Source organism: Piliocolobus tephrosceles, chromosome 8 (genome assembly GCF_002776525.5).
Source record: "Piliocolobus tephrosceles isolate RC106 chromosome 8, ASM277652v3, whole genome shotgun sequence".
Classification (NCBI taxonomy): Eukaryota; Metazoa; Chordata; class Mammalia; order Primates; family Cercopithecidae; genus Piliocolobus; species Piliocolobus tephrosceles.
The window spans coordinates 9,152,305-9,175,747 of record NC_045441.1 but is presented as its reverse complement, the minus strand read 5'-3'; the positions used below and the strand labels follow the sequence as shown (position 1 = coordinate 9,175,747).

At 53.2% G+C, this 23,443-nt stretch overlaps 3 protein-coding genes across 8 annotated transcripts; all 3 read right to left on the bottom strand.

Annotated features, from left to right (window-relative positions):
* Positions 1–692: 692 nt before the first annotated feature.
* On the bottom strand, positions 693–15,595 carry LOC111534500 (paired immunoglobulin-like type 2 receptor beta). 2 transcript variants are annotated; one of them, XM_026456649.1, is made up of 6 exons: positions 15,458–15,595; positions 11,007–11,276; positions 10,305–10,694; positions 9,823–10,044; positions 1,405–1,438; positions 697–1,180 (listed from the first exon to the last, which is right to left on the bottom strand). In XM_026456649.1, exons 2-6 carry the CDS (start codon positions 11,068–11,070, stop codon positions 1,177–1,179), a joined length of 714 nt encoding a protein of 237 aa, XP_026312434.1. In that variant the 5' UTR covers positions 11,071–11,276; positions 15,458–15,595; the 3' UTR covers positions 697–1,176. The 2 variants fall into 2 exon arrangements, with proteins under 2 accessions (XP_026312435.1, XP_026312434.1); XM_026456650.2 differs by lacking the exon at positions 15,458–15,595 and having other exon boundaries at positions 693–1,180; positions 11,007–11,584.
* A 145-nt stretch (positions 15,596–15,740) lies between these two features.
* LOC113225215 lies at positions 15,741–16,742 on the bottom strand. 2 transcript variants are annotated; one of them, XM_026456651.2, is made up of 2 exons: positions 16,256–16,742; positions 15,741–16,002 (listed from the first exon to the last, which is right to left on the bottom strand). In XM_026456651.2, exons 1-2 carry the CDS (start codon positions 16,718–16,720, stop codon positions 15,769–15,771), a joined length of 699 nt encoding a protein of 232 aa, XP_026312436.1. In that variant the 5' UTR covers positions 16,721–16,742; the 3' UTR covers positions 15,741–15,768. The 2 variants fall into 2 exon arrangements, with proteins under 2 accessions (XP_026312436.1, XP_026312437.1); XM_026456652.2 differs by having other exon boundaries at positions 15,828–16,007.
* Positions 16,743–17,350: 608 nt separating this feature from the next.
* PVRIG (PVR related immunoglobulin domain containing) lies at positions 17,351–21,303 on the bottom strand. 4 transcript variants are annotated; one of them, XM_023197237.2, is made up of 7 exons: positions 21,183–21,303; positions 19,862–20,020; positions 18,805–19,021; positions 18,369–18,719; positions 18,160–18,286; positions 18,013–18,073; positions 17,358–17,910 (listed from the first exon to the last, which is right to left on the bottom strand). In XM_023197237.2, exons 3-7 carry the CDS (start codon positions 18,920–18,922, stop codon positions 17,599–17,601), a joined length of 969 nt encoding a protein of 322 aa, XP_023053005.1. In that variant the 5' UTR covers positions 18,923–19,021; positions 19,862–20,020; positions 21,183–21,303; the 3' UTR covers positions 17,358–17,598. The 4 variants fall into 4 exon arrangements, with proteins under 4 accessions (XP_023053002.1, XP_023053005.1, XP_023053003.1 ...); XM_023197235.2 differs by having other exon boundaries at positions 19,435–20,020; positions 21,183–21,260; XM_023197236.2 differs by having other exon boundaries at positions 18,805–18,981; positions 19,435–20,020; positions 21,183–21,260.
* Positions 21,304–23,443: the final 2,140 nt, after the last annotated feature.

Below are 23,443 nucleotides of genomic sequence, written 5' to 3'. Positions count from 1 at the left end.
TTCTAGAAAATTAACTGAACCCAAGGAGGGGATCATGGGAACTTCAATTTTTATAGCCCTGTGCCAGAAGCACAGGCACCACGTGAGCTTTTGATTGGCATCTGATGCGGGGGCAGCCTTGTGGAACTGAGCCCCCAACCCGTGCAATCACAGGAAGCAGCCAATTTGCTGTACTAGCCTTGGCCACCACACCATCTCTGACAGTGTTCCTGCCCCTGCCCACTCCTTAACGATTACCTTTCAGCCAGGCACGGTGGCTCGCGCCTGTAATTGCAGCTATTTGGGAAACTGAGGCTGGAGGATTGCTTGAGCCCAGGAGTTTGAGACCAGCCTAGACAACTTGGCAAAACCCCAGTACCACTAAAAAATACAAACATTAGCTGAGTGTGGGGGTGCATGCCTGTAATCCCAACTACTTGGGAAGCTGAGGCACGAGAATGGCTTGAACCCAGGAGGCAGAAGTTGCAGTGAGCTGAGATTGCGCCACTGCACTCCAGCCTGGGTAATGACAGAGTAAGGCTCTGTCTCAAAAAAAAAAAAGATTTCGCTTCTTAAACTTGCTTCCAACTGCCTTAAATCTGTGAGCGTCATCTGTTACTAGAGGGGATACTCCCTGCACCACGACTGGACGCAGGTACTGCAGAGCAGGAAGGGGCACTTGGCAGCCATGTGGGAGATGCACAGGGAAGTGTCAGCAGCGTTTCACACTGTTTATTCCCCAAAACCCCTGCCATAGGAGAAGACAGCCACCGTGTCTTCCAGATTGGAAAATGTGGACGAGGAGAAAAGGGGTATACGGTAAGCAAAATAAATTGTAATTTTCCAACCTTGGGGAAGATAAAGGAACTCTCAGCACTGCTATAATGAACAGCCCCCGAATGCCAGTGGTTTAATTCAGTGGAGTTCAGACCTCAATTCCTGTGTCACTGCAGAGTAGATGCTCCTGGATGAAGGCTGTTGTAGGTATTTCTCCTCCAGTTGGTGATTCAGGGACCCAGGCTCCTTCTGCCTTGCGGCTCTGCCTTTTTTAGGTCCTCAGGATGCTCTCCATGTATCTTGCCAATGGGGAACCAGTGTAGAGTACTCACAAGCGGGTCTCACAGCACGTCCTCTGGGGCTAATACACATCCCTTCTCCCCGCACCCTGTTGGTCGGGAGTCACTGCTTGGCGCCCTGCTATCTGCAGGAGGGGAAGTGTTTTTAGATGCAGGGCCAGGATTATTACAGTGAGGCAAGCGAGGCAATTGCTTCAGAGATCAGATTTAAGTGGGTGGTGGCAAAAACTCAGGAGAATTTGTGACAGGCTGGGCTTGTGGGGTTCTTAGCAGCACACTCCCTGACTTCCAAACCAGCCCCCTGCCCGCACCTGCACCCCCCATCCCCTTAGGGAGGCCCAGCACTCACCTGGCTGGGGTTGTGGCTTTAGTCTGCTGCTGACCTGTAGGGGGACCAACAGTGAGTCAGGGTGGCATCTGGGTGGTGGCAGTCTCCATCCCACCTTCTCTGCTGCGCCCTAGGCTGAGGCCCTTCTTAGAGGGACCAGAGCAGCAGAGCAGCTCCATGCAAACCCATCAGGAAGGGCCTGGGACTCAGCCGGCACCCTGAGGCAACCCCCCAACCTGTCCTCCCTGTTGTCCACCACATCATCTCCTGAAACCAGCACCCCCCAACCTTGATACCCTCTGTTGGCTTCCTTCACTCTTGAGCTCTCCACTCACTCCCAACCTGGCTCCCTCCACCGCTGAGCCCTCACCCACCTCTCTCTTCCCTCCCTTCCCTTCCCTTGACATATGCACCCCAACCTCTCCCTCCAAGTCCTCAGGGAGACTGTGCCTGTGGTTTCCTTCTGGGTGGCAGCTGGGTCTGCCCTCCAGCTTTGGGAGCCTCATGCTTGGGACTCATGTTTGCAGCTGTTCAAGTTCTGTTGCCACCACTAGGACCCCCTCCCCTCTGTCTGGTCTCACCCTGAATCTTCTGCTGCCTATTCCACTGTGCCCTGCCCCTCTTGTCCCCCTGGCATCCTTGCAGCACTTCCCAAGCACTGGGCCCCTGGTCCACAGACATCCCCTCCACCATCCAGCCTCCTCTCGGGAGGGTTCAGCGTCCACAGAGACACCCTCTCAACCCAGGCCTCACGGCACCCCTCACTCCGGGGGCCTTCCCTTCCACTTCTACCGGTTTTTTGTTTTTTAATGTTGGGACTGGGAACTCTGAAATATTAACTGCTAGTATCATTTTCATGTTGCAACTTTTACTCTTTCCAGCGTAACACCTAGGCCGGGTGCTGTGGCTCACGGTGGTGATAATCCCAGGATTGGGAGGCCAAGGTGGACAGATCACCTGAGGCCAGGAGTTTGAGATCAGCCTGGACAATATGGTGAAAACCTATCTCCACTAAAATTACAAAAATTAGCCGGGTGTGGTGATGTGTGCCTGTAGTCCCAGCTAGTCAGGAGGCTGAGGTAGGAGAATTGCTTGACCCCGGGAGGTGGAGGTTGTAGTGAGCCAAGATTGCGCCACTGCACTCCAGCCTGGGTGACAAAGTGAGACTGTCTCAAAAAAAAAAAACACCTATAATTTACCATCCTAACCATTGCTTAGTGTACGGTTTGGCAGTGTTAAGTGTATTCACGTGGTTGTGAGACAGATCTCCAGAACATTTTCACCTTGCGAAACTGCAACTCAAAAGTCCTCTTTTCCTTTTTTTTTTTTTTTTTGAGACGGAGTCTTGCTCTGTCACCCAGGCTGCTATGCAGTGACGTGATCTCAGCTCACTGCAACCTCCATCTCCTGGGTTCCAGTGATTCTCCTGCCTCAGGCTCCTGAGTAGATGGGATTACAGGTGCCCGCACTATACCCAGCTAATTTTTTGTATTTTTAGTAGAGACAGGGTTTCGCCATGTTGGCCAGGCTGGACTTGAACTCCAGACCTCAAGTGATCCACCCACCTCGGCCTTCCAAGGCATGTCCCTCACAGGCGTGAGCCACCACACTGGGCCAGTAAAACTGAAACTCTATGTTCTTCAAATGTTAACTCTCCATTCCCATCTCCTCCATGCCCCTGACAACCACCTTTCTGCTTCCTGTTTCTAGGAATCTGGCTACTCTAGATACTCATATAAATGGAATCAGACATTATTTATCTTTTTTTAACTAGCTTATTTCGCTTAGCAGAATGTCTTCAAGGCTTATTTATACTAGAGCATGTGTAAGAATTTCCTTCCCTTTAAAGGTTGAGGCCAGGCACAGTGGCTCACACCTATAATCCTAGCACTTTGGGAGGCGAGGTGGGTGGATCCCCTAAGGTCAGGAGTTCGAGACCAGCCTGGCCAACATGGTGAAACCCCGTCTCTACTAAAAATGCAAGAAGTAGCTGGGCGTGGTGGCACACACCTGTGATCCCAGTTACTCGGGAGGCTGAGCCAAGAGAATTGCTTGAACCTGGGAGGTGGATGTTGCAGTGTACTGAGATTGCACTGAACTAAGATTGCACTGCTGCACTCCAGCCTGGGTGACAAAGCAGGACTTTGTCTCAAAGTAAATAACTAAATAAAAAAGGTTTAATAATATTCTTTTTTCAGTACTTTTTTTTTTTTTTTTTAATAGACAGGCTCTTACTCTGTCACCCAGGATGGAGTGCAGTGACACAATCATAGCTCACTACACCCTCAACCTCCTGGGCTCAGGTCATTCTCCCAACCTCAGCTTCCCGAGTAGCTGGGACTACAGACATCATATTTTGTCTGATGGACATTTCAGTTGATTCTACATTTGGGGTATTTTGAGTAATGCTACTACAAACATCGGTATGCAAACCCCTCTTCCTGACCCTGCTTTCAATTTGTTGAATATATGCCCAGAAGTGAGATTGTTGGATCATATGGTAGTTCTACTTTTAATATTGCGGAGGCTAAGGCAACTCCATCTTGGAGGCTAATCTGCCATGGCAGCTTCTGATTAACTCCAGTTTTGGAAAGGCCTCTAAGATTTCCAGTTGATCTATCATTCCTTGTGTAAGAGCAGGTACATATCATAAATCCTGCCCTGGAATCAAACAACCTTGATATGATCATACTTCAACTATGGAATACTAACCATCCTTCCCCTGTGGAATACAAACCGTGGGTCTGGGGGTAATGGTGCAAGGACCCACCATCTTGTCTCATTACCCTATGTTTTCTCCTGTATTTTCTTTTTTTTTTTTTTTTTTGAGACGGAGTCTCGCTCTGCCCCCTGGCTGGAGTGCAGTGGCGCAATCTCGGCTCACTGCAAGCTCCGCCTCCTGGGTTCACGCCATTCTCCTGCCTTAGCCTCCTGAGTAGCTGGGACTACAGGCGCCCGCCACTGCGCCCGGCTAATTTTTTGTATTTTTAGTAGAGACGGGGTTTCACCGTGGTCTCGATCTCCTGACCTTGTGATCCACCCGCCTCGGCCTCCCAAAGTGCTGGGATTACAGGCGTGAGCCACCGCGCCCAGCCTCTCCTGTATTTTCTTCTAGACATTGGGCAGTTCTGGGTCTTACATTGAGGTCTTTAATCCACTTTCAGTTAATTTTTTGTATGTGGTATAAGGTAGAGATGCACCACTATGTTTTGCATGAGGGTATCCAGCTTTCTCAACACCATTTGCTGAAGAAACTATTCTTCGCTGAGTGGCCATCTTGGCACTCTTGTGGAGGATCATTTGACTGTCTATGTGAGGGTTTATTTGTGGGCTCCTCTGTATTCTATTCCACTGGTCTATTTACATCTTTTTTTTTTTTTTTTTTTTTTTTGGTGGAGTTTCACTCTTGTTGCCCAGGCTGGAATGCAATGGCGTGATCTCGGCTCACTGCAACCTCTGCCTCCCAGGTTCAAGTGATTCTCCTGCCTCAGTCTCCCGAGTAGCTGGGATTACAGGCATGAGACACCGCACCCAGATAATTTTTTATTTTTGGTAGAGATGGGGCTTCTCCACATTGGTCAGGCTGATCTCAAACTCCCAATCTCAGGTGATTCGCCCAGCTCGGCCTCCCAAAGTGCTGGGATGACAGGCGTGAGCCACTGCACCCAGCCTATTTATGTCTTTATTTCAGTACCACATTATTTTGATTACCATAGTTTTTAATATATTCTGAAATCAGGGAATGCGTGTCAGAGCTCTAACTGTGTTCACCTTTCTAAAGATTATTTTGGTTTGTGGTAGTGCTTTCAGATTCCATTTGAATTTCTGGATGAATTTTCTGTTTGAGCAAAAAAAAAAAAAAAAAAAAAAAAAAAAAAAAAGCCATTGGGGTTTTCATAGGATTTGCATTGGATCTGGAGATTGTTGTTGGTGGCATGGACACCTTGACAATATTAATTCTTCCATTCCACGAACAAGAATGTCATCCACTTATTTGTGTCTTCTTTTCATTTGTTCAGAAATGTTTTGCAGTTTCAGTGTACAAGTCTTTCATTTCCCTGGTTCGGTTTATTCCAAAGATCTTACTTTATTTTTTGACATTATTGTAAATGGAATTGTTTTCTTAATTTTCTTTTCAGATTGTTTATGGTTAGTGCACAGAAATGCAGTACCTTTTTGCTTGTATGTTAAATTGGTTTCCTGGAACTTTGCTGAATTCATTCGTTCAACAGGTATTTTTGTGCAATACTTAGGATTTTCTACATATGAGATCTTGTCACTGTTTGGACGAACGGAGGCAGGATGGTGCACTTCCGGGTTCTTCTTCACCACCAACTCTTCCCATGTGTGCGAGAATGCAGCTGACGCCCGGGAAGGTGCAGATTAATCAGGCATGCACCAGGTGATGTCAATCCGAGGAGACCAAGATTTACCTGGTGGAACCTGCGGAGCGGCCCCCCCTCCCCCGACATGCCCGTGCCCCGCCTATTGCCCTTCCACTCCTAGAAAAGTCGCTCCCAGCAGATGCGCCGGGGGCGGGCTTTCTCAGCCCCCACTCTTGTCGGGACTGTATTAGAAACTCCACCTCCGCCCCCCCCAGCTCCGGTCCCTGAAGCTAGATGACCAAAGAATAAATTTGCAGTTTTGCTTTTAGCCTTGCCTACTCGCTGGTTCTTTTGTGCCCACTCTGGTGGTCTTAGAAAAACAAATCAGTCACCTGCAAACAGATCATTTTGCTTGTTCTTTTTCAAATTAGATGCCTTTTTATTCTTTGCTTAATTGCTCTGGCTAGGACTTCAAATCTTTTTTTTTTTTTAAGTAGAGATGGGGTTTTGCCATGTTGGCCAGGGTGGTCTCAAACTCGTAGCCTCAAGTAATCCACCCACTTCAACTTTCAAAAGTGTTGAGATTACAGGTGTGAGCCACTGTGCCTGGCCTGACTTCAAATCCTGTGTTGAACAGAAGTAGTGAGATAGGGCATCCTTCTCTTGTTCCTGATCTTGGAGGCAAATATTTCAGTCTTTCACCTAAAATGACTGAAAGACTTTCAGCCGTGGGCCTTGCATGACTGGCCTTTATTATGTTGCAGTACATTCCTTCTCTTCCTGCTTTGTGGAGTGTTTTACCAGGAAAGGGTGTTCAAGCTGGGCACCGTGGCTCAGCCTGTAATCCCAGCACTTTGGGAGGCCAAGGCGGGCTGATCAGTTGAGGTCAGGAGTTCGAGACCAGCCTGGCTAATATAGTAAAACCACGTTTCTTCCAAAAATAAAAAATTAGCCGGGCATAGTGGTGCACGCCTATAATCCCATCTCCTCAGAAGGCTAAGGCGGAAGAATCGCTTGAACCTGGGAGGCAGAAGTTGCAGTGAGCCGAGATGGCACTGCTGCACTCCAGGCTGGGCAGCAGAGTGAGGTTCCAACTCAAAAAAAAAAAAAAGGAAAGGGTATTCAATCTTGTCCGATGTTTTTTCTGCAGCAGTTGAGATGATCATATGGGTTTTGTCCTTCTTTCTGTTAATGGGGTGCATTACATTGATTACTTTTCCTGTCTTGGGTGATACCTGCATTCCAGGACTAACTCCAACTTGGTCATGGTATACAATCCTTTTAACGTGCTGTCAAAGCTGGTTTGCTAGAATTTTGCTGAAGATTTTTCCATCAATATTCACCGGCCTTTTCATCTGTATTTTGTGTGTTGTTTTTCTTGCAGGGTCTTTATCTGGCTCTCAGGTCATGGTGTTGCTGACCTCACAGAACGAACCTGGAAGTGTTCCCTCTGTCTTTGGTCATTATCCCGCCCTACCTCTTGTTGAACCTCATTGACTCTTGTTCCTTTGTAATCTACTATTTTGCAGATTCTCCAAGCTTCCTGCCGGCCCCTCTGCTCTCCATTCCTGCTCTCTCACTAGCTCCTGGACCTTCTGTGATCTCCTGATCTCCTGATTTTCTGCTGGAATCACAGGTGTGAGCCACTGCACCCGGCAAAACATTTTTTATATAGTTAAATTTGTCAACATTTTAATACATGGCTCCTGGGTTTGGTCATACTGAGACCGTCTCCACTCTATGGTTATAAAATAATCTCACGTGCTTCCATGAGGAAGTTGAGGCACACAGCCTTTGTACCTGCGAGCCTGTTCCCTGGCGAGGGTATGAGGCCAGAATCTGGCTGCAGGCAGCCCCGACCCCAAGCTCCTCCCCTCTGTGCTTTCCTAGCTGGTAGGGCGAATCTCCTTTCACTGAAGACTTTTTTTTCTTTTTATAGATGGAATCTCGCTTTGTCACCCTGACTGGAGAGCAGTGTCACCATCTCGGCTTACTGCAGCCTCCGCCTCCCAGGTTCAAGCAATTCTCCTGCCTCAGCTTCCTGAGTAGCTGGGACTACAGGTGTCCGCCACCATGCCCAGCTAATTTTTTGTGTTTTTAATTGAGACGGGGTTTCACCATTTTGGCCAGGCTGGTCTTGAACGCCTGACTTCAGGTGATCCACCCGCCTCGGCCTCCAAAGTGCTGGGATCACAGGCGTCAGCCACTGTGCCTGGCCTGAAGACTTTCTTGATGGTAACTTACTGTCAGGTTTGGAGGATATTGAGGTAGAACTCATTGATGCCTGGAGCCTTGTCCTCTCTTTTGAACTGGGAATGTGTACATCCAAGTTTCCAAAGGACAACTCTGCTGAGATGCCACACATGGATCTCCAGTATAACAGATTCCAAACTGGCTGGGTGAGGTGGCTCAAGCCTGTAATCCCAGCACTTTGGGAGGCTGAGTTGGGCGGATCACGAGGTCAGGAGATCGAGACCATCCTGGCTAACACAGTGAAACCCCGTCTCTACTAAAATTACAAAAAAGTAGCCAGGCGTGGTGGCAGGCGCCTGTAGTCCCAGCTACTCAGGAGGCTGAGGCAGGAGAATGGCGTGAACCCAGGAGGCGGAGCTTGCAGTAAGCTGAGCACTCCAGTCTGGGCAACAGAACAAAACTCCATCTCAAAAAACAAACAAAAAAACAAAACAAAACAAGACCAAAAAAAACAAAAACAAAAACAAAAACAAAAAAGATTCCAAACTAAACGAGGCATCGTTCCCCTCCAAACATAGTCTCCTCCTCTATTGTCTACTGTACTTGATGGTTTCATCACAGCCCCATGCACCCAAGTGGAAACGGATGCTTCTTCCTGCTCCCTCGCCCCTACAGCAATCAATCAATCTCATTGGTTTTTATTACTTAATATTTTCTAGGATCTGGCCCTTTCCCTCTCTCCGCCTCACCCCTGCACTGCACTGACCCAGCCTGGCCCACCTCTGCCCGCTGCTCCACAGACTGAGGTCTCCCATGGGGAGCTGAGGTCGCCCTTTGCTGCCTCACGCTGCCTCTGGGATCAGAGGCTATTGGATGTGATTTCCAAGGTCGTCCCCTCTCCTCTCCTGCCTCCACCACCAGCATCAAGCTTCCTACAGCTCCTGGAATGGTTTCCTCCACCCGCAAGGAAAGTGAGTGACCTCTACACCACCCTCACCTCTTGCCAAGCTAATTCTTTTCTTCTTTGAGACATCTGCAGATGTCACCTCCTCTGGGAAGTCCTCCCTGATTACCTCTCTCTCCTCCTACCCTTGTTTAGTGATACCATAGCTCTTTCTCAATGAAGCAATTAGTCCTTGAGGCAACTGACAACTCCACACCCCCAGTTCCCTGAGAACAGAGCCTATGCTTTATCGACTTTGCTTCTCCAGTTTCAAGCCAGGCCGTGGCAGGTGGGCAGTCAGCCAGTGCCTGCTGAGCTCAGCCCAATTCTGGTCCCTTCTCCTCTCTCTGTCCTTTTCCCAGGGCAGACCCTCCCCTCCCCAGGAACCTTCAGGGGAGGGTGGATGATTGATGACTTGAGAGAGAAGTAGCTGGGGGGATCCAGCTGTGTAGAGAGGACTGGGGGCTCTCTTTTCTTTCTTTTTTTTTTTTGAGATGGAGTCTTGTTCTGTCACCAGGCTGGAGTGCAGTGATGCGATCTTGACTCACTGCAACCTCTGCCTCTAGGGTTCGAGCGATTCTCCTGCCTCAGCCTCCTGAGTAGCTGGTCCTACAAGCGTGCGCCACCATGCCCAGCTAATTTTTGTATTTTTAGTAGAGATGGGGTTGTTACCATGTTGGGCAAGATGGTCTCAATCTCTTGACCTCATGATCCACCCGCCCTTGGCCTCCCAAAGTGCTGGGATTACAGGTGTGAGCCACTGCACCCAGGCTGGGGGTTCTCACACATGACCCTGCACCACCTCACTTGCAGGAGCCCCCGAGATGCAGATACCCCAGCACAGGCCACGGAGTTGGCCTCAGTGGGCTTGAGGGGAGCCAGCAGGGTCTGCATATTTCTGAAATCCCTTAGCTGCAGGTGGGCTCTGAGAAACCCCAGCTTGGAGGCTTGAGGAGACAGCATGTCCTGGGCACTTACCTTTCCTTCTTCTCCACCTGAGGAGGCACAGCAGTCCCAAAGCGACAGTTTTGAGCACAGCAGCAGCCAATGCCACACTGACAGCAGTGTCCAGACTTAGGTGCCATGATTCTGCGTGCCCTTTGCCTTCTGTGACCCTGAGTCCAGCTGTGGTGGTTGCACTGTTGGGCCACCAGGTGGTGGTCGGGCTGCTGGCCCTCCAGGTGGTGGTGGTCATGACAGCTGGGGAGAGATGAGGAATGAGCAGACCCTCTTCTGGGGGTACAGGCCATCAGGGTGCAAGGCATGGTGTGCTGCTTTCTAGATTGGGGGACATTCAGGACGAGCAAGCCGCTCTCAGAAGCCCACACAGGGAAGGGGTAGCAAGGTGAAATGCTAACAGCTCTCAATCCAGACAACTGGGTTTAAATGTGAAGACATCACCAGTCACCAAAAACCCTGACTGCAGTGGGCAGGGCACGTGCCAGGGCAGCTGGACTTACCCTGGGTTATGGTGAGTTTGGTCCCGTTGATGGACTGCCACTGCTGCCTCCCTGATCTCCGTGTGTCCAGCTGGACTCGGCAGAAATACACAGACTGGTCCTCCTTCCGCAGGTTCGAGATCCTGAGGAGCCCGTGGTCCTGACCCTCTGTCCAGTTCAGAAAGAGCCGGTTCGAGTAATCCTTGTGAATGAAAGCTGGCCTTGTTCTGTAGAAGAACTGCCCGTGGAAGTGGCCCCGTCTCCAAGATATTTGCATGTTGGGAGCTGTGGCTAACTCCCAGGGGTGATAGAAGGAGAAGGGAATTTCCACGGAGCCACCCATAGGGGCTGAGAGGTGTTTTGGTTGAGTGACCCCCATAGGGCCGCTTGGACCGGATCCCGCGGAGCCACCTACAGGTGGGAGGGAGAGAGTGTGGGAGAGACCTTGAAGCCACTGCCAGACACAAAGAGGGTGACCCTAGACCCTCCCGCACCTTCATCCACAGGCAGTCGTGTGACAGGTGGCCGGACTGACTTCTGGCCTGGGTCTCCCACTCTTCAGGCATGGGAGAGAGAGGATGGGGGCACCTGCCCCTGTGGCACCCGCCCTTGTTTCCTGGTAGTGGGAGCCTGGGCCCTCCCCAAGATGTCCCACCTTTGTCTCGGGTTGGCCCCTCCTGTGGTTTGGGCAGAGCCCACATCTGGGCGGTCCTGGGCACTCACCAGGCTGCAGAAATGCTGGCGGCAGCAGCAGGGGCAGCAGGGGCAGCAGCAGGGGCCGGCCCATGGCCTTGCTCTCCTCCAGGGGATGGGGAGACCAGCAGAGCCGTCCAGGCAGGAGAGGGGCCCCGTGGAGGGGCTGCCTGGGGGTTGAGGTGAGTGGGGGGAGCCGGGCTCAGGCTCCGCAGAGGGCTGTGGGGGCCGGGAACCTTCCCCAAACCCGTGCGCCTCCAGGGTGACCAGCACTTCCTTTATCCATCTGGCTTCTTTTCCCTTATTGCAAAAGGGCCTCCCTTGTGGTCAGTGTCAAGTCAGCCCTGCCCAAGGGCCCCAGTGCCCATCCTCCTGCTGAGGGACGGGGCCTGACCTTGGTTGGCTGGGCCCCTCCCACCTGGATCCCTGCAGCCCCACCTCACTCAGCCTCACTTCTCATCCTTCTCTGCCCAGGGTCAGCACAGGCTCTTTCAGGCAGAGGAAAGGCAGGCCTGAATCTCTGCCCTTCTGTGTCCCAGATTCAGTCCTCAGGGAGGACTAGGAGGAGGAAGCTGGTGGAGGTCACAGGCTCTCAGACCCCACCCAGCCCAAGCACCAGAGTCCCCAGCTTGTCCTCTGTCCCTCTCCCTCCCCGGCAGGGACTCCCATGCAGTCCCCAGGCACCACCAGGGCCCAGCTGGCCTCTTCCCATCCCAGGCCCGCTCCCTTGGTGCAGGGACCACGACCTTGCTCAAGGGGTGAGGGGGCTGATGGTCCCCTACACAGACTGGTTCTTCTGGAGGCCACCCCTTCACCCACTAGACGTGAGACTGGATCTGCAGGCTCCCCTCTGACCTCCCCATCCTACACAGGCAGAGACAGGGCTCCAAGAAGGCCTGCCCCAGGCCACGTGACTTGCAGTGGCAGTTCCAGGACTGGAGCTCCCTCTACCCAGATGTCTGGGCCTGGCTGAAGGGCACAATCTCTGGGCCTCAACTTCTGAGTGCAGGACAGGAGGCCATCCCTTCATACAGCACCTCAGGTCATTCCCTCCACACACCTGAGCCCTTGGCTGATCCAGAAGCTTCCTTGGACACAGAAGGAAGTGAAGGCTCAGAGCAACAGTGGGCACCCCGCACACAGTCCTGGGCCCATCTCTAACGGGTTTCTGCTGGCCTTTGCCTGGGGTGGTCGCTGGAGCGGGGACCTTTGGTGGCCTACAGGGCTCCCTCCGTAGGAGGCTCTGCCAACCCTCTCCAGGGTGAGGTGGCCCCTCCAGCTAAGGGGCCGTGGGGCATGGGGGCAGGAAGACAGGATTTCATCAGAGGAAATGGCATCAGCCTTCTTGAGACAGAAGCAGGCAGGGACGGGCCTCCCTTCTCTTCTCAGTCTCTTCCCTGGCACCAGTAGGCTCCTCTGTGCTTCCCAGGGCCAGCCAGGCCGCCCTGCCCTCCCTCCCTCCCTCCACAGGCCTGAGGAAACATGTTCCCCCGTGCTCAGGAAACCCCTCCGTCTGAGCCAGGCCCTCAACACCTCATTCTCCCCATTCAACCCACAGGAAAACGGAGGCACGGGGGCTTTGGGCTGAACTGGTCCCACCTGCAAAGGTGGGCTGAAGAGAGGACAAGGGGCCCCCTGGCTGTCTGGGCAGGGCCTCGAGAGGGTGGCCTGCCCTGCCTGAGGACTTTTTTTTTTTTGTTTTTTGAGATGGTCTCACTGTATCACCCAGGCTGGAGTGCAGTAGTGCGATTTTGGTTCACAGTAACCTCTGCCTCCTGGGTTCAAGTAATTCTCCTGCCTCAGCCTTCTAAGTAGCTGGGAATTACAAATGCATGCCACCATGCCCAGTTAATTTTTGTATTTTTAGTAGAGACAGGGTTTCACCATGTTGGCCAGGCTGGTCTTGAACTCCTGGCCTCAAGTGATCTGCCCACCTCAGCCTCCCAAAGTGCTGGGATTACAGGCATGGGATACGACGCCCAGCCACTGAGGACTGACTCTTGGTTCCATTCCTGCCTTGTCCATGAGCCATGGGACCCAGCTGGAAGGTCACCTGCTTACCAGGCTATCTGAGGAGGGGGTCACATAGAACTTTTAGCCAACAGCCTCTGGGTAGCTCTGGAGGGCACATACTCCCCAAGGGCCTCAGGCCTCGTACCGCCACGTGCGTTCTCCTTAGATGCAAGGTGCACATTTATGTCACTTTCCGGGCCCTGGACCCAGCTGAACCCCCATGGGAGATTCCTTTTGCGTCAGGATTTCTGCTCTAGGATGGTATGAGGTGGTCTGGGTGGTTCATCCTCCCTCCCCCAACGTCAGTGACAGGGCCTGGGGCTAAGCCTGGGGCTGTGGCTGTCTCTCAGAGGGGGCTTTTGGGAGGAGGCAGCCCTGGAGGAGGGCATGATTCCAACAGGGGCAGGGCCTAAATGCAGCCTGTTAGCCCAGCAGGTGGCCATGGGAGAGGCGTGGGATGCAGTGTGTTCAGGTGCAGGGGCAGGGAGGGGGCCGGGACCCTGCACCACGTTTTGAGAACTGCTGCTTGTATGTCCCCACCTTCCCTCAAAAACTATCCTCCTTTTCTCACCAGCCAAGTCTATCCCTGCCCCAGCCCCTTGCCCCCCATCCTTGGCAACCACCCTGTTCCTGCTTTCCCCCTGAGATCAGGAATGAGGCACAGATGTCTGCTGTCACTGCCTCCCTTCACAGTACTGTCCTAGCCAGTGTGTTACACTGGAAATGCAAGTGTTCTGTGTCTTCAATTCTGTATTGATCTATTTGGCCGCCACCCATCACAGGGCCCATATTATCTATATTGCCTGCATTCTTGGCCTTTTTTTAGTGGGGGACATGGTCTCGTGCTGCCTGTAGGTGGGATTATACGCATGTACCACAGTTGCCCTCTAATTTTCTTCTTTTGCAGAGACGTGGTGTCACTCTGTTACCTAGGCTGGCCTCAATCTCCCAGGCTCAAGGCATCCTCCCAGTGTGCTGGGATTACACACATGAGCCACAGGGCTGAGCCCTTTGTACATTGCCAATGCTCTGGCATCTGGTCCCTCACTGACTAGGGAGAGACTCCCCCTCCCAGGGGTGGCCGACTGTAAAATTTTTACATCAACTTATTAAATCAGCTGGTCAGTTCTGACCAGGAGCCATGCTGAAATTTTGATTTAGAAGCTCTTATTCAGGCGGGGCACAGTGGCTCACGTCTGTAATCCCAGCACTTTGGGAGGCCAAGGTGGGCGGATCACCTGAGGTCAGGAGTTCAAGACCAGACAGGTGAAACCCCCATCTCTACTAAAAAAAGAAAAATACAAAAATTAGCTGGACACAATGGTGCACACCCGTAGTCCCAGCTACTTGGGAGGTTGATGCAGGAGAAACACTAGAACCCGGGGGGGGGGGGTTGCAGAAAGCCAAGATCATGCCACGGCACTCCAGCCCGGGTGGGGGGGGGTTAATCTAAAAAAAAAAAAAAAAAAAAAAAGATCAATTTGGGGATATTGACCTGTTAACAGTGAGCCTTAGCCAGGCACAGTGGTTTATGCCTGTCATCCCAGCACTTTGGGAGGCCAAGGCAGGCAGATCACTTGAACCCAAAGTTTGAGACCAGCCTGGGCAACATAATGAAACTTCATCTCTACCAAAAAAGAAAAAGAAAAAAGAAAAACTACAAAAATTAGCCAGGTATGGTGGCACGTGCCTGTGGTCCCAGCTACTTGGGAGCCAGAGGCGGGAGGATCGTTTGAGCCCAGGAGATTGAGGCTGCAGTGAGCTGAGATCCCACCACTGCACAGCCCGGATGACAGAGTGAGACCTTGTCCCAAAATACCACCGCTAGGCCATGCACGGTGGCTCACGCCTGTAATCCCAGCACTTTGGGAGGCTGAGGCGGGCAGATCATGAGGTCAGGAGATCGAGACCATCCTGGCCAACATGGTTAAACCCCGTCTCTACTAAAAATACAAAAATTAGCTGGGCGTGGTGGTGGGCACCTGTAGTCCCAACTACTCAGGAGGCTGAGGCAGGAGAATCGCTTGAACCCAGGAGGCAGAGGTTGCAGTGAGCTGAGATCATGCCACTGCACTCCACCCTGGTGACAGAACAAGACTCCATCTCAAAAAAAAAAAAAAAAAAACCCCACCACCACCAAAACAACAATGAGCCTTGTGATACATGAACGTGGTGTATCACGCCCTTGACTTAGGCCCCGACACTCAGGCCTTTCAGGCATGATCTGGCCTGGCCCCCAAGCAATGTCAGCCACACCACCTGGTGTAGATGTGAGGCTGCTCGCAGAGCACCTTCATCAGCCAGCTGTGCCTCCACCCACCAGGAGCATGCTTGTCCAGGCCTGCCTCCTGCTCTCCTTCCCCAAGAACTCCTCTTCCTCCCAGCCCTGTGCCCCCTGGGTGGGTTACGGCAATGCTTTGCACCTCAGGCTCCACATCTATCAAACTGGACTTCCTGAAAATACCCACCTCCTGACTTGTTGTAAGATAAGACCATCTGGGAAGAGTTGCTCAGGCCTTGGGAGCCTCCTGGTTTACAATCTTCACATCCCTGTAGGCCTTCTCACTCTTCTCATGTACCTGATGCTCAGTGTGAGCCACACAGGCGCCACACGGCCAGGGAGGGACCCCCAGGATTCAAATCCAGGTCCATTCAAAGCTGAAACCTTACTTTGGGCCATGGGTGCTGGGGTGTGTCCTGGGCGCCTGGGGCCACTGGAGGGGAAGCAGGTGCTGCTGCTGGGCTGACTGAGCTCTTCCCCTGGAGCACATCAGCTCCCTCAGGCCTCAATTTCCATGCACACTGAGCCAACAGCACTCTGGTCTCTGGGTCTCGGGCTCAACCATGCATCACAGCACAGTGCACCACACACTCTCAGGGCGCCCTTTGTCGCTGCTGCTGGCTCTGACACTTGAGGCTGGGCAGCACGGAGCAGGCTGGATGTCGGGATACTTTCTGGGTCCCAAGATGTTTGGCTCCAAGTCCCACAGGGACCAGGCTGGGCTGCAGTCTCCTAAGCTTATGGAAGACAGGTTCAGGCTGGGGGACTCTTCCTCCACTGTGTGATGGGCAAGTGGCCCTGGCAGGGGGTCCCTCAGAGCTCCCCCTTTGTCTGCTTCTTAGAGAAACCCAGCTTTCTGGAGATCCCCTTCAGGCTTCCCCTGAGACCTTACAAGCCCCACTGTTCACACCCGTCCAGGGTCCAGGGTGCTCTTGCTCTCTCCCTTCCCTCCCTGTCATCTTCCTCCCGGCACTGCCTTCCTCACCCTCCTTGGGGACCTCTGCAGCAACCCTTCTTCGTCTCTTCCTTGAGCCGCCAGCCCTGGAGGAACTGCTGAGCTACCTAGGCCAGTGCTGAGGGTTTCTGGGAGGAGGAGGATGACCACCAGCCGAGGAGGGCAGGCCTGACCACCTGCAACCACGCTCTTCCCAGCACAGTGCAGAGCTGGGAACTGGATGGGGCTGGGTCCTGGCAAGGCCACATCAGGGCCTGCCTGGTGCAGTGCGCTGGGCTGCGGAGGGTGATGAGGGTGGATGCAGCTTCTGGGCAGGCCGTCCCTGAGCCGGACATAGGGCGTGGCTCCTGATTGGCAGCTGGCACTTCCTGCGATGTCCCCATGCAGTCCCAGGGAGGGTCTGAGGGGTACCCCAGGGGTACTCACCCCAGCTCGGGGAGCAGCCTCAGCCTGGCTCAGGAACGACACTGCCCCGCCACCTAGGGCCTGCCACATTCCTGGGGAGTCTTGAAGCCCAGAGCCCTCTCACTCACGCCGTCTTGTGTGGCAAAAGCCCATCAGGCCCAGGCTGTGGGGCCCACAGGCAGAAGGGCTGGCTCTGGATGGAACATTTTGTGGGGAGGCCCCCATGTCTGTGAAGGCCTCTGCCTGCCCGGAGAGGAGGTAGGGGAAGTGACTGAGGGAAGATTTCAGGCGAATCCCCCTAATCTCCACCCACTGCCTGACACCAGCTGTGGAAGGAGGGCATCAGGACCGCAGACCAGGCCACAGCAGGGAGCCCGGCAGAAGGATGCCAGGTCAAACCACAGGGACTTCTCTCAGGCTGAAGCCCCAGGAACCCTTGCAGCTGTCCTAGGACATGGTGGGACTGGAACAGAAACCATCCTGCTGGGATTCCCCAACTCTATCTAGGCAGCTACAAGTGTCCCTCAGGAAGCTCCTCCAAACCCCGTCATCCCAAGAAGCCAGGAGAAATCTCTAAGATTGGGACACTGCCCTCTCCCTGGGCCAACTCCAGCCCTGCAAGGAGGCCCCAACCCACTCTGGTTCTCACCTGGCTTCTTCCTCCAAGGGTGGAGACTGCCTCCCCAGTCTCTTCACCCCCAAAGAAGCAGCACAGCCAAGGCCCAAGTCAGAGAAACTGTGTTGCTGACTTAGTCACGGCAGGAAACGACTGGAATGGGGTACTGTCACTCACACACTCACACCTGTGCCCACACCCCCCCCCCACATGCACACACACAGACCACATCCGCAGCAGGTGGGCCTGGCCAAGTACCCGTGATATACTTATTGGAGGCCCAAGAATAAAGTAAGGGGGTGGCGCCCAGGAGGCCAGGGAAGGGGAAAGCCCAGTGGCCTCATGGTCTCTCTCATCGAACTCCGAAGCGTCCTTCCATGGCCCTGGGCCCCCGAGCGTCAGGGAAAAGAGTGAGGCTGGGACCCGTGTGGGGAGGCCTCTCCCCTGCCTGAGTGTAGAGTCCATTCTCAACAGAGACGAAGCTGCCACGTGCAAGGATGGGTGTGGAGACCCAGGCGGCAGGGCCCTGGGGCCGGTGTGCGGCGTGGGTGGGGAGCGATGCCCACCCGTTGGGGTGAGCCGTGTCCAAAGTAGCTGGGCAGAAGCTGGTGTTGATAGTGGCATAAGGGTCGTGGAGAGCAGCCTGGGAGGCCTGGCTGGGCACCTGCACGGGGGAAGGAGGGTCAAGTGAGTCTGTACAGCTTGGGTCCAGCCCTGGCCCCCCCTCCCCCTGCCACCTCGTCCCCAAAGCAGCCCCCCTCCTCACCCATGCTCGTGCTGTCAGTGCCTGGGAGTTGGTGTGGGACGGCTGGAGCCTAGGGGTAGGGCTGGGAGAGAGCGAGGATGGTCAGAGCTCTGCAGGGCATGTGGCCAGCCCAGTGTCAGGGGAATGTGAACAGGGTCCAGGTCTCACCGGTGCTTCTGTCGGTGCAGCAGGTGAAGGAGGTAGCCACAGCCAAAGAGGAGGACTCCTGAGACCCCCAAGATCCCTGCCAGGTCTGCCCGCAGAATGGGGACAGGAGTTGGCAGGGCAGAGAGACCTGGGCACAGAGACAAGAATCAGATGGGTGGCCAGTACCTGAGCCCCTCCCTGCCCTCCTGGGCCCCTCGTCCTGGCCCCACCTGGGTCTGAGCTGGGCGGGAGGCTCCCACAGGCCTCCCAGGAGCCTTCAGGGAAGGATGCAAACTTGCAGCAGAAGGTGGTGTTGGCGCAGGGTCTGCTGGCCCCAGAGTCTTCCAGGGTGAGAGAGATGCTGCTCTGGGTTTCCCAGCGGGCCTGGCGAGCAGGGGCCCATTGCCGGGTGCCAAGTTCTGGGTGCAACACAGCCAGCTTGCTACCCCCAGCACCATCGGGGCCTCCCCAGCTCACAGTCACCAGGGAGATGGAGCCAGGCCCCAGGAACCCACAACGGACAGTGAAGGACGAGAGCTCAGTGGCCTCCATCCGAACTTGCACCCACACCTCCGGGGTCCCTGTGGAACAGCAGCAAGGTTGGTGGGCTGTTGTCCTACATCATCCTCCCTGCAGCCCCTGCCCCTCTCTGGTGCCGGCACTCACCTGCAGTGACACACAGGGTCAGCAGCACCCAGGGCAGGGCCAGGGTCCGGTGCCCCATGGCCCCCTCCAGTCCAGGTTCTGGGGACTGCAGGGCCGGCACCTGTGCCTCTGTTCTCATCGCAGGAAGTCTTCATGTTGTCAGCAGCCAAACAGCCACTTCCTTCTCCCCTCTCACACCTTCCCCAGAGGTGGTGAACACAAGGTGGCTGATTCCCTTCTTAAAGTGACAGTGAGGGCCTGCTCAGTCCCCAAGGCTGTACTTCCGGGTAACAAGGCAGGGTGGCACAGGTGGGTGAGAACCCAGCCCTGGCTAGGCCTGGGGAGGCCAGGGGAGGGGCAGAGTAGCTGCCAGGGTCTGGAAGGACTCCCCTTCCCTGGACAGCAAGGGATGCCGGGCTTCCCTAGGAAAGGGCTCTGTCCCACCCCTCACCCAGCTAAGGAATCTGGGAGGAGAAAGTCCCTGGGAGTAGGAAGCCAGCAGGGAGGACCTGAAAGCCAGCCCAGTGTGCGTGACCTGCCACCAATCTGATGTGGGTCCCACGCTTACACCTACAACCCAGGCCTCCCTGACAACCCCCAGCCTGACTTGCCCACTGCATGCTCATACCTCCTGATCTACCCTGAACGTACCCCATACTGGGCTCTGCTCCAGGCGCCGTCTCCCTTGTCATAGGTGATGGCAACTGGCTTCTGGCTGCTCAGGACCAAAGCACAGCCACCAGTGCCTCTTCCCTTTCACCTCCAATGCACCAGGAAATCCTGTTGGCTTCCTACCCTGACCAAAGGACCACTTCTTCCCAACACCCCCCAACAACCCCCAGCCTTTTCTGACTCCAGGCCTAATATTCTCCTGCCTGGAAGAGCAGAAACAATGGAGAATTGGCCTGGCTGGTTTCAGTTCTCACTGCAGTGGCCAGAGTGACTCTTTTGAACCCAAGTCAGGCAGGCCACTGCCCTTCTTGACTCTCACAGCCCGTGACACCCAGAGTCAACGCCTCAAGGACCATCCATGTCCTGCCATCCCCACCTCCCCTGCCCTCCTACCTCACGTGCATACCTCTGAGTTGAATTAACAGCAGCAAGATTTGGAGGTGACCAGGAGGAAACGGGCTGGCCCTTGCCGTGAGGTGTGCACAGACAGGGAATGAAAGGCCAGCACTTTAGGATGAGTCCAGGAGTTTAAGACCAGCCTGGGCAACATGGTGAGATCCTATCTCTATCCAAAAAAGAAGAAATAAAAAATTAGCCAGGGGTGGTGGCAGGCACCTGTAGTCTCAACTATTTGGGAGGCTGAGGTCGAAGGATCGCTTAAGCCCAGGAGGCAGAAGTTGCAGTGAACCATGATTGCACCACTGCACTCCAGCCTGGGTGACAGAGTGAGACCCTGTCTTGATAAATAAATGTTGCTCTGAATTGCTTCCCTGCTTATGTCACTTCAAGGATGCAAACTGACCAGAATGCTGCTAGGCAGCAACAGGTGACCCTTTCCAGGGATCAGTTTGCTTTGTGTGCTATGAGCCGGAATCCAGGGTCCAGTGAGAGCCCAGGGTGCTGTCTTAAGGTTGATCTTGTCCACGGTGTGGTAAGGACTGAAGAGACAGCCCTGTCCCAAGTCACCTCTCTGGGCCCTGGTTTGCCCCTGTATCAAAGACTCACCATGTCTGCTTATTCCTGTGGTGCTGGCTGGATGTGGTGGCTCATGACTATAATCCCAGCACTTTGGGAGGCTGAGGTGGGTAGCTCACTTGAGCCCTGGAGTTTGAGACCAGCCTGGGCAACATAGTGAGACCCTGCCTCTACAAAAAATAAACATTAGCCGGGTGTGGTGGCTTTCACCTGTAGTCCCAGTTACTCGGGAGGCTGAGGCGGAAGGATCACTTGAGCCTGGGAGGCGGAGGTTGCAGTGAGCCAAGATCATGCCACTACACTCCAGCATGGGCAAGAGTGAGACCCTATCTCAAAAAAATTAAATTAAATTAAAAATTAAAAAAATACAAAATAAGAATCCTGTAGTGTTTGACACAAACCAGGTTTGGTCTCTGGGGCAAACTCTGTCCCCTCATCCACACCCTGCAGCCCATAGTGGTCTTCATGGTACCTATGCAGCCAGTCACCCATGGCTCCCAACATTCTCTTCACCCTTTGCCCTTCGCCAAGGCCACCTGTACTGATCTCCACACCTGCCTCAGACCTGCTTTTACCGCTTTCTCCACTACCATCCCCCAGGCAGGGTGTGAGACTGGTGCAGAGGGGACCTTCCTCAGGTGGCCTGGCCAGTGTAGCTGCAGAGCACCTAGGACACCTGAGGCTGCTGCATATCTGCCTCCCTAGTCCGAAAGACCCTTGCCTCCCACTGAAAGAAACCAAAAATGTTTAACCTCAGAATAGGCTTCTTAGCCATATTTTGGGATGGTTGACCAAAGGGCTTGTAGGCAGCTGTGGGCCTGCAACGTGGTCTTCAGTCAGGGAAATCCACCTCTGCAGAGGAGACGGTGGAATAGACAGCAGATGCACACAGCCTTTCTCTGCAGTCTCCGTGTCTGGATCTAGGAAAGACAAACTGAGAGGCGGGACCCCTTTAAGGGTCTGAAGGACTTGCTTACCACAGGCTCCACAGAGCACCAGCTATGAGGTGTTACCTGCAGAACAAGACCTTTGCTAGCCAAGTCTCTCCTCTCCCCTTCCTTTAACCTGTTTTGCTGTGCTCTGGGCCTCCCATTATTTCTGTAATTTCAAGATGGTTATAAAAAGTGTCAACCATCTGGCTGTTTCTTTTTTTATATATTTTATATGACTTGTGCACATGTGTGCACATAATAACATTTTTTTTTTTTGAGACAGAGTCTTGCTATGTTGCCCAGGCTGGAGTGCACTGGTGCAATCTAAGCTCACTGCAAGCTCTGCCTCCCGGGTTCACACCTGGTTAACATGGTGAAACCCCGTCTCTACTAAAAATACAAAAAAATTAGCCGGGCGTGGTGGTGGGCACCTGTAGTCCCAGCTACTCAGGAGGCTGAGGCAGGAGAATGGCGTGAACCCAGGAGGCAGAGCTTGCAGTGAGCCGAGATCAACTGGATGTCAATGTCCCCTCTTCAGGGGTGGCTGTCTCAGTCCTAGCACTGCTTCCACTGGAAGAGTCTGAGCTCCTCCATCCTAGCCTTGGTTCTGGGCAGCAAACAGCTCAGCCCTGAGCAGCCCCTGTTCTTCTGTAGGCCCATGGGGCCCACTGCAGATAGGAACCCAGGCAGCTGATTTGGATGGCCTCAATTCCTGGGGTCAAAACACAGGGTTCTGGAGGGCCTAGTCTCACCATAGAGAAAGGGAAATGGCTATAAAAATCCAAAATATTTTTGACAGAGGACTAGAGGCCAACTCCTCCCCTAAATGCTTTGGCACTTGATACAACCTTAGGGAAAAGGAAGGAAGCCAAGAAGACTCAGGAGTTAAATTTTCTCAGCAGCTGGGCAGAAAGAGAGCTTGAAATTAGAGGAAAAATAAAGTTGTTTCTGCTTACCTGAGTTTGTAGAGTAAGACTTGTGACTGCTGCATTTATTTTTACATGTATGTTTTAATGTTGTGAAAAGGGCCGCTTTTGTTCCTCTGTAACTTTAATTATAGCTTACCCTTTATCACAGTAATACAGCTAATGTGAGGTAGCGTCTTCAGTGGATACTATGTGCTAAACCCAATCTCAGTGATGCACATACATCAGTTCCATACTTAACAATCACTTTATGTGGGAAATAACTTGCTCGGGGTGGAAAGGCTACTTACACAGTGAAGCCAAAATTTAAACCCTGACAAAAATTTTCACTTCAGAACCCATAATATTCAGCATTATGCGGAGCTGCCTTCTCCCACACCTTGGTTAAAAAAATAAAATTGAACTGCAAGATTGTGTCAGCAAACGGCAGTCGTCCTCTCTGCCCTGGCAGTGCAGAAGCCAGGAGTTGAACCCATGTCTCTCACCAGGTTAAGCTGACTTGCTAAGTTGGGATGTGACCTCAGAGACAGAGGCTATTCCAGCAATACAAGATGCTTTATTTTTCGGCTTCTACCTATGCCACCCAATCCCTTCACTGGGCCTAACTTACTGAATCAAATTAAGTATATTTCCCTCCAAGTTTCCCCAGGATTCTGGGCTCCTGTGCACACTACAGGTCTTCTCTAAATGCCCTGGGTTTATCTATCCTTTGGTGAGTTTTCAGCTCTTCTCCTTATTTCTCTGCCCTGTCCTGACCAAAAATCTTCAGTGCCTGTTTCTCTCTGACATCCAAATCCCACACACATCTAGGGGTAATTGGTGAATCTGAACTGATGAGTGACTCGTTTCGTGAATCCTTTCTAGGATCTCGGTATTTCATCCTATCCCGAGGGAAGGCTCTAAAGAGCTCAAGGAAGACCTCACCATGTCTATGTGTGAGAAGAAACCTTTCACCCCTTCACTATCACACCCTATCATCCAAGCACACATTCCTCTTTCATCCCATAAACCCCAGTCAGTGTCACCTGGAGTTACAAGGATGGGGCGACTTATCTAGTAACTGAAGACTGTCAGTAATCTGAAGAAAAAAAAAATCTCTTCACTTTATAACTCAGGAGACAACACCAAGTCACTTCCGGCAGAGCTCATGGCCAC

What these genes read in the sequence shown, in the direction of transcription:
- LOC111534500 (XM_026456649.1), bottom strand. Translation starts at nt 11,070, where the DNA reads ATGGGCCGGCCCCTGCTGCTGCCCCTGCTGCCCCTGCTGCTGCCGCCA. An exon ending in GCCAGCATTTCTGCAGCCTG is followed by an intron (nt 10,695 to 11,006) that starts GTGAGTGCCCAG and finishes TCCCACCTGTAG; the next exon opens with GTGGCTCCGCGGGATCCGGT. An exon ending in CAAACTCACCATAACCCAGG is followed by an intron (nt 10,045 to 10,304) that starts GTAAGTCCAGCT and finishes ATCTCTCCCCAG; the next exon opens with CTGTCATGACCACCACCACC.
- LOC113225215 (XM_026456651.2), bottom strand. Translation starts at nt 16,720, where the DNA reads ATGTGGCAGGCCCTAGGTGGCGGGGCAGTGTCGTTCCTGAGCCAGGCT. An exon ending in TGCAGAGGTCCCCAAGGAGG is followed by an intron (nt 16,003 to 16,255) that starts GTGAGGAAGGCA and finishes CCATAAGCTTAG; the next exon opens with GAGACTGCAGCCCAGCCTGG.
- PVRIG (XM_023197237.2), bottom strand. Translation starts at nt 18,922, where the DNA reads ATGAGAACAGAGGCACAGGTGCCGGCCCTGCAGTCCCCAGAACCTGGA. An exon ending in GACCCTGTGTGTCACTGCAG is followed by an intron (nt 18,720 to 18,804) that starts GTGAGTGCCGGC and finishes GCTGTTCCACAG; the next exon opens with GGACCCCGGAGGTGTGGGTG. An exon ending in CTGCACCGACAGAAGCACCG is followed by an intron (nt 18,074 to 18,159) that starts GTGAGACCTGGA and finishes GCTCTCTCCCAG; the next exon opens with CCCTACCCCTAGGCTCCAGC.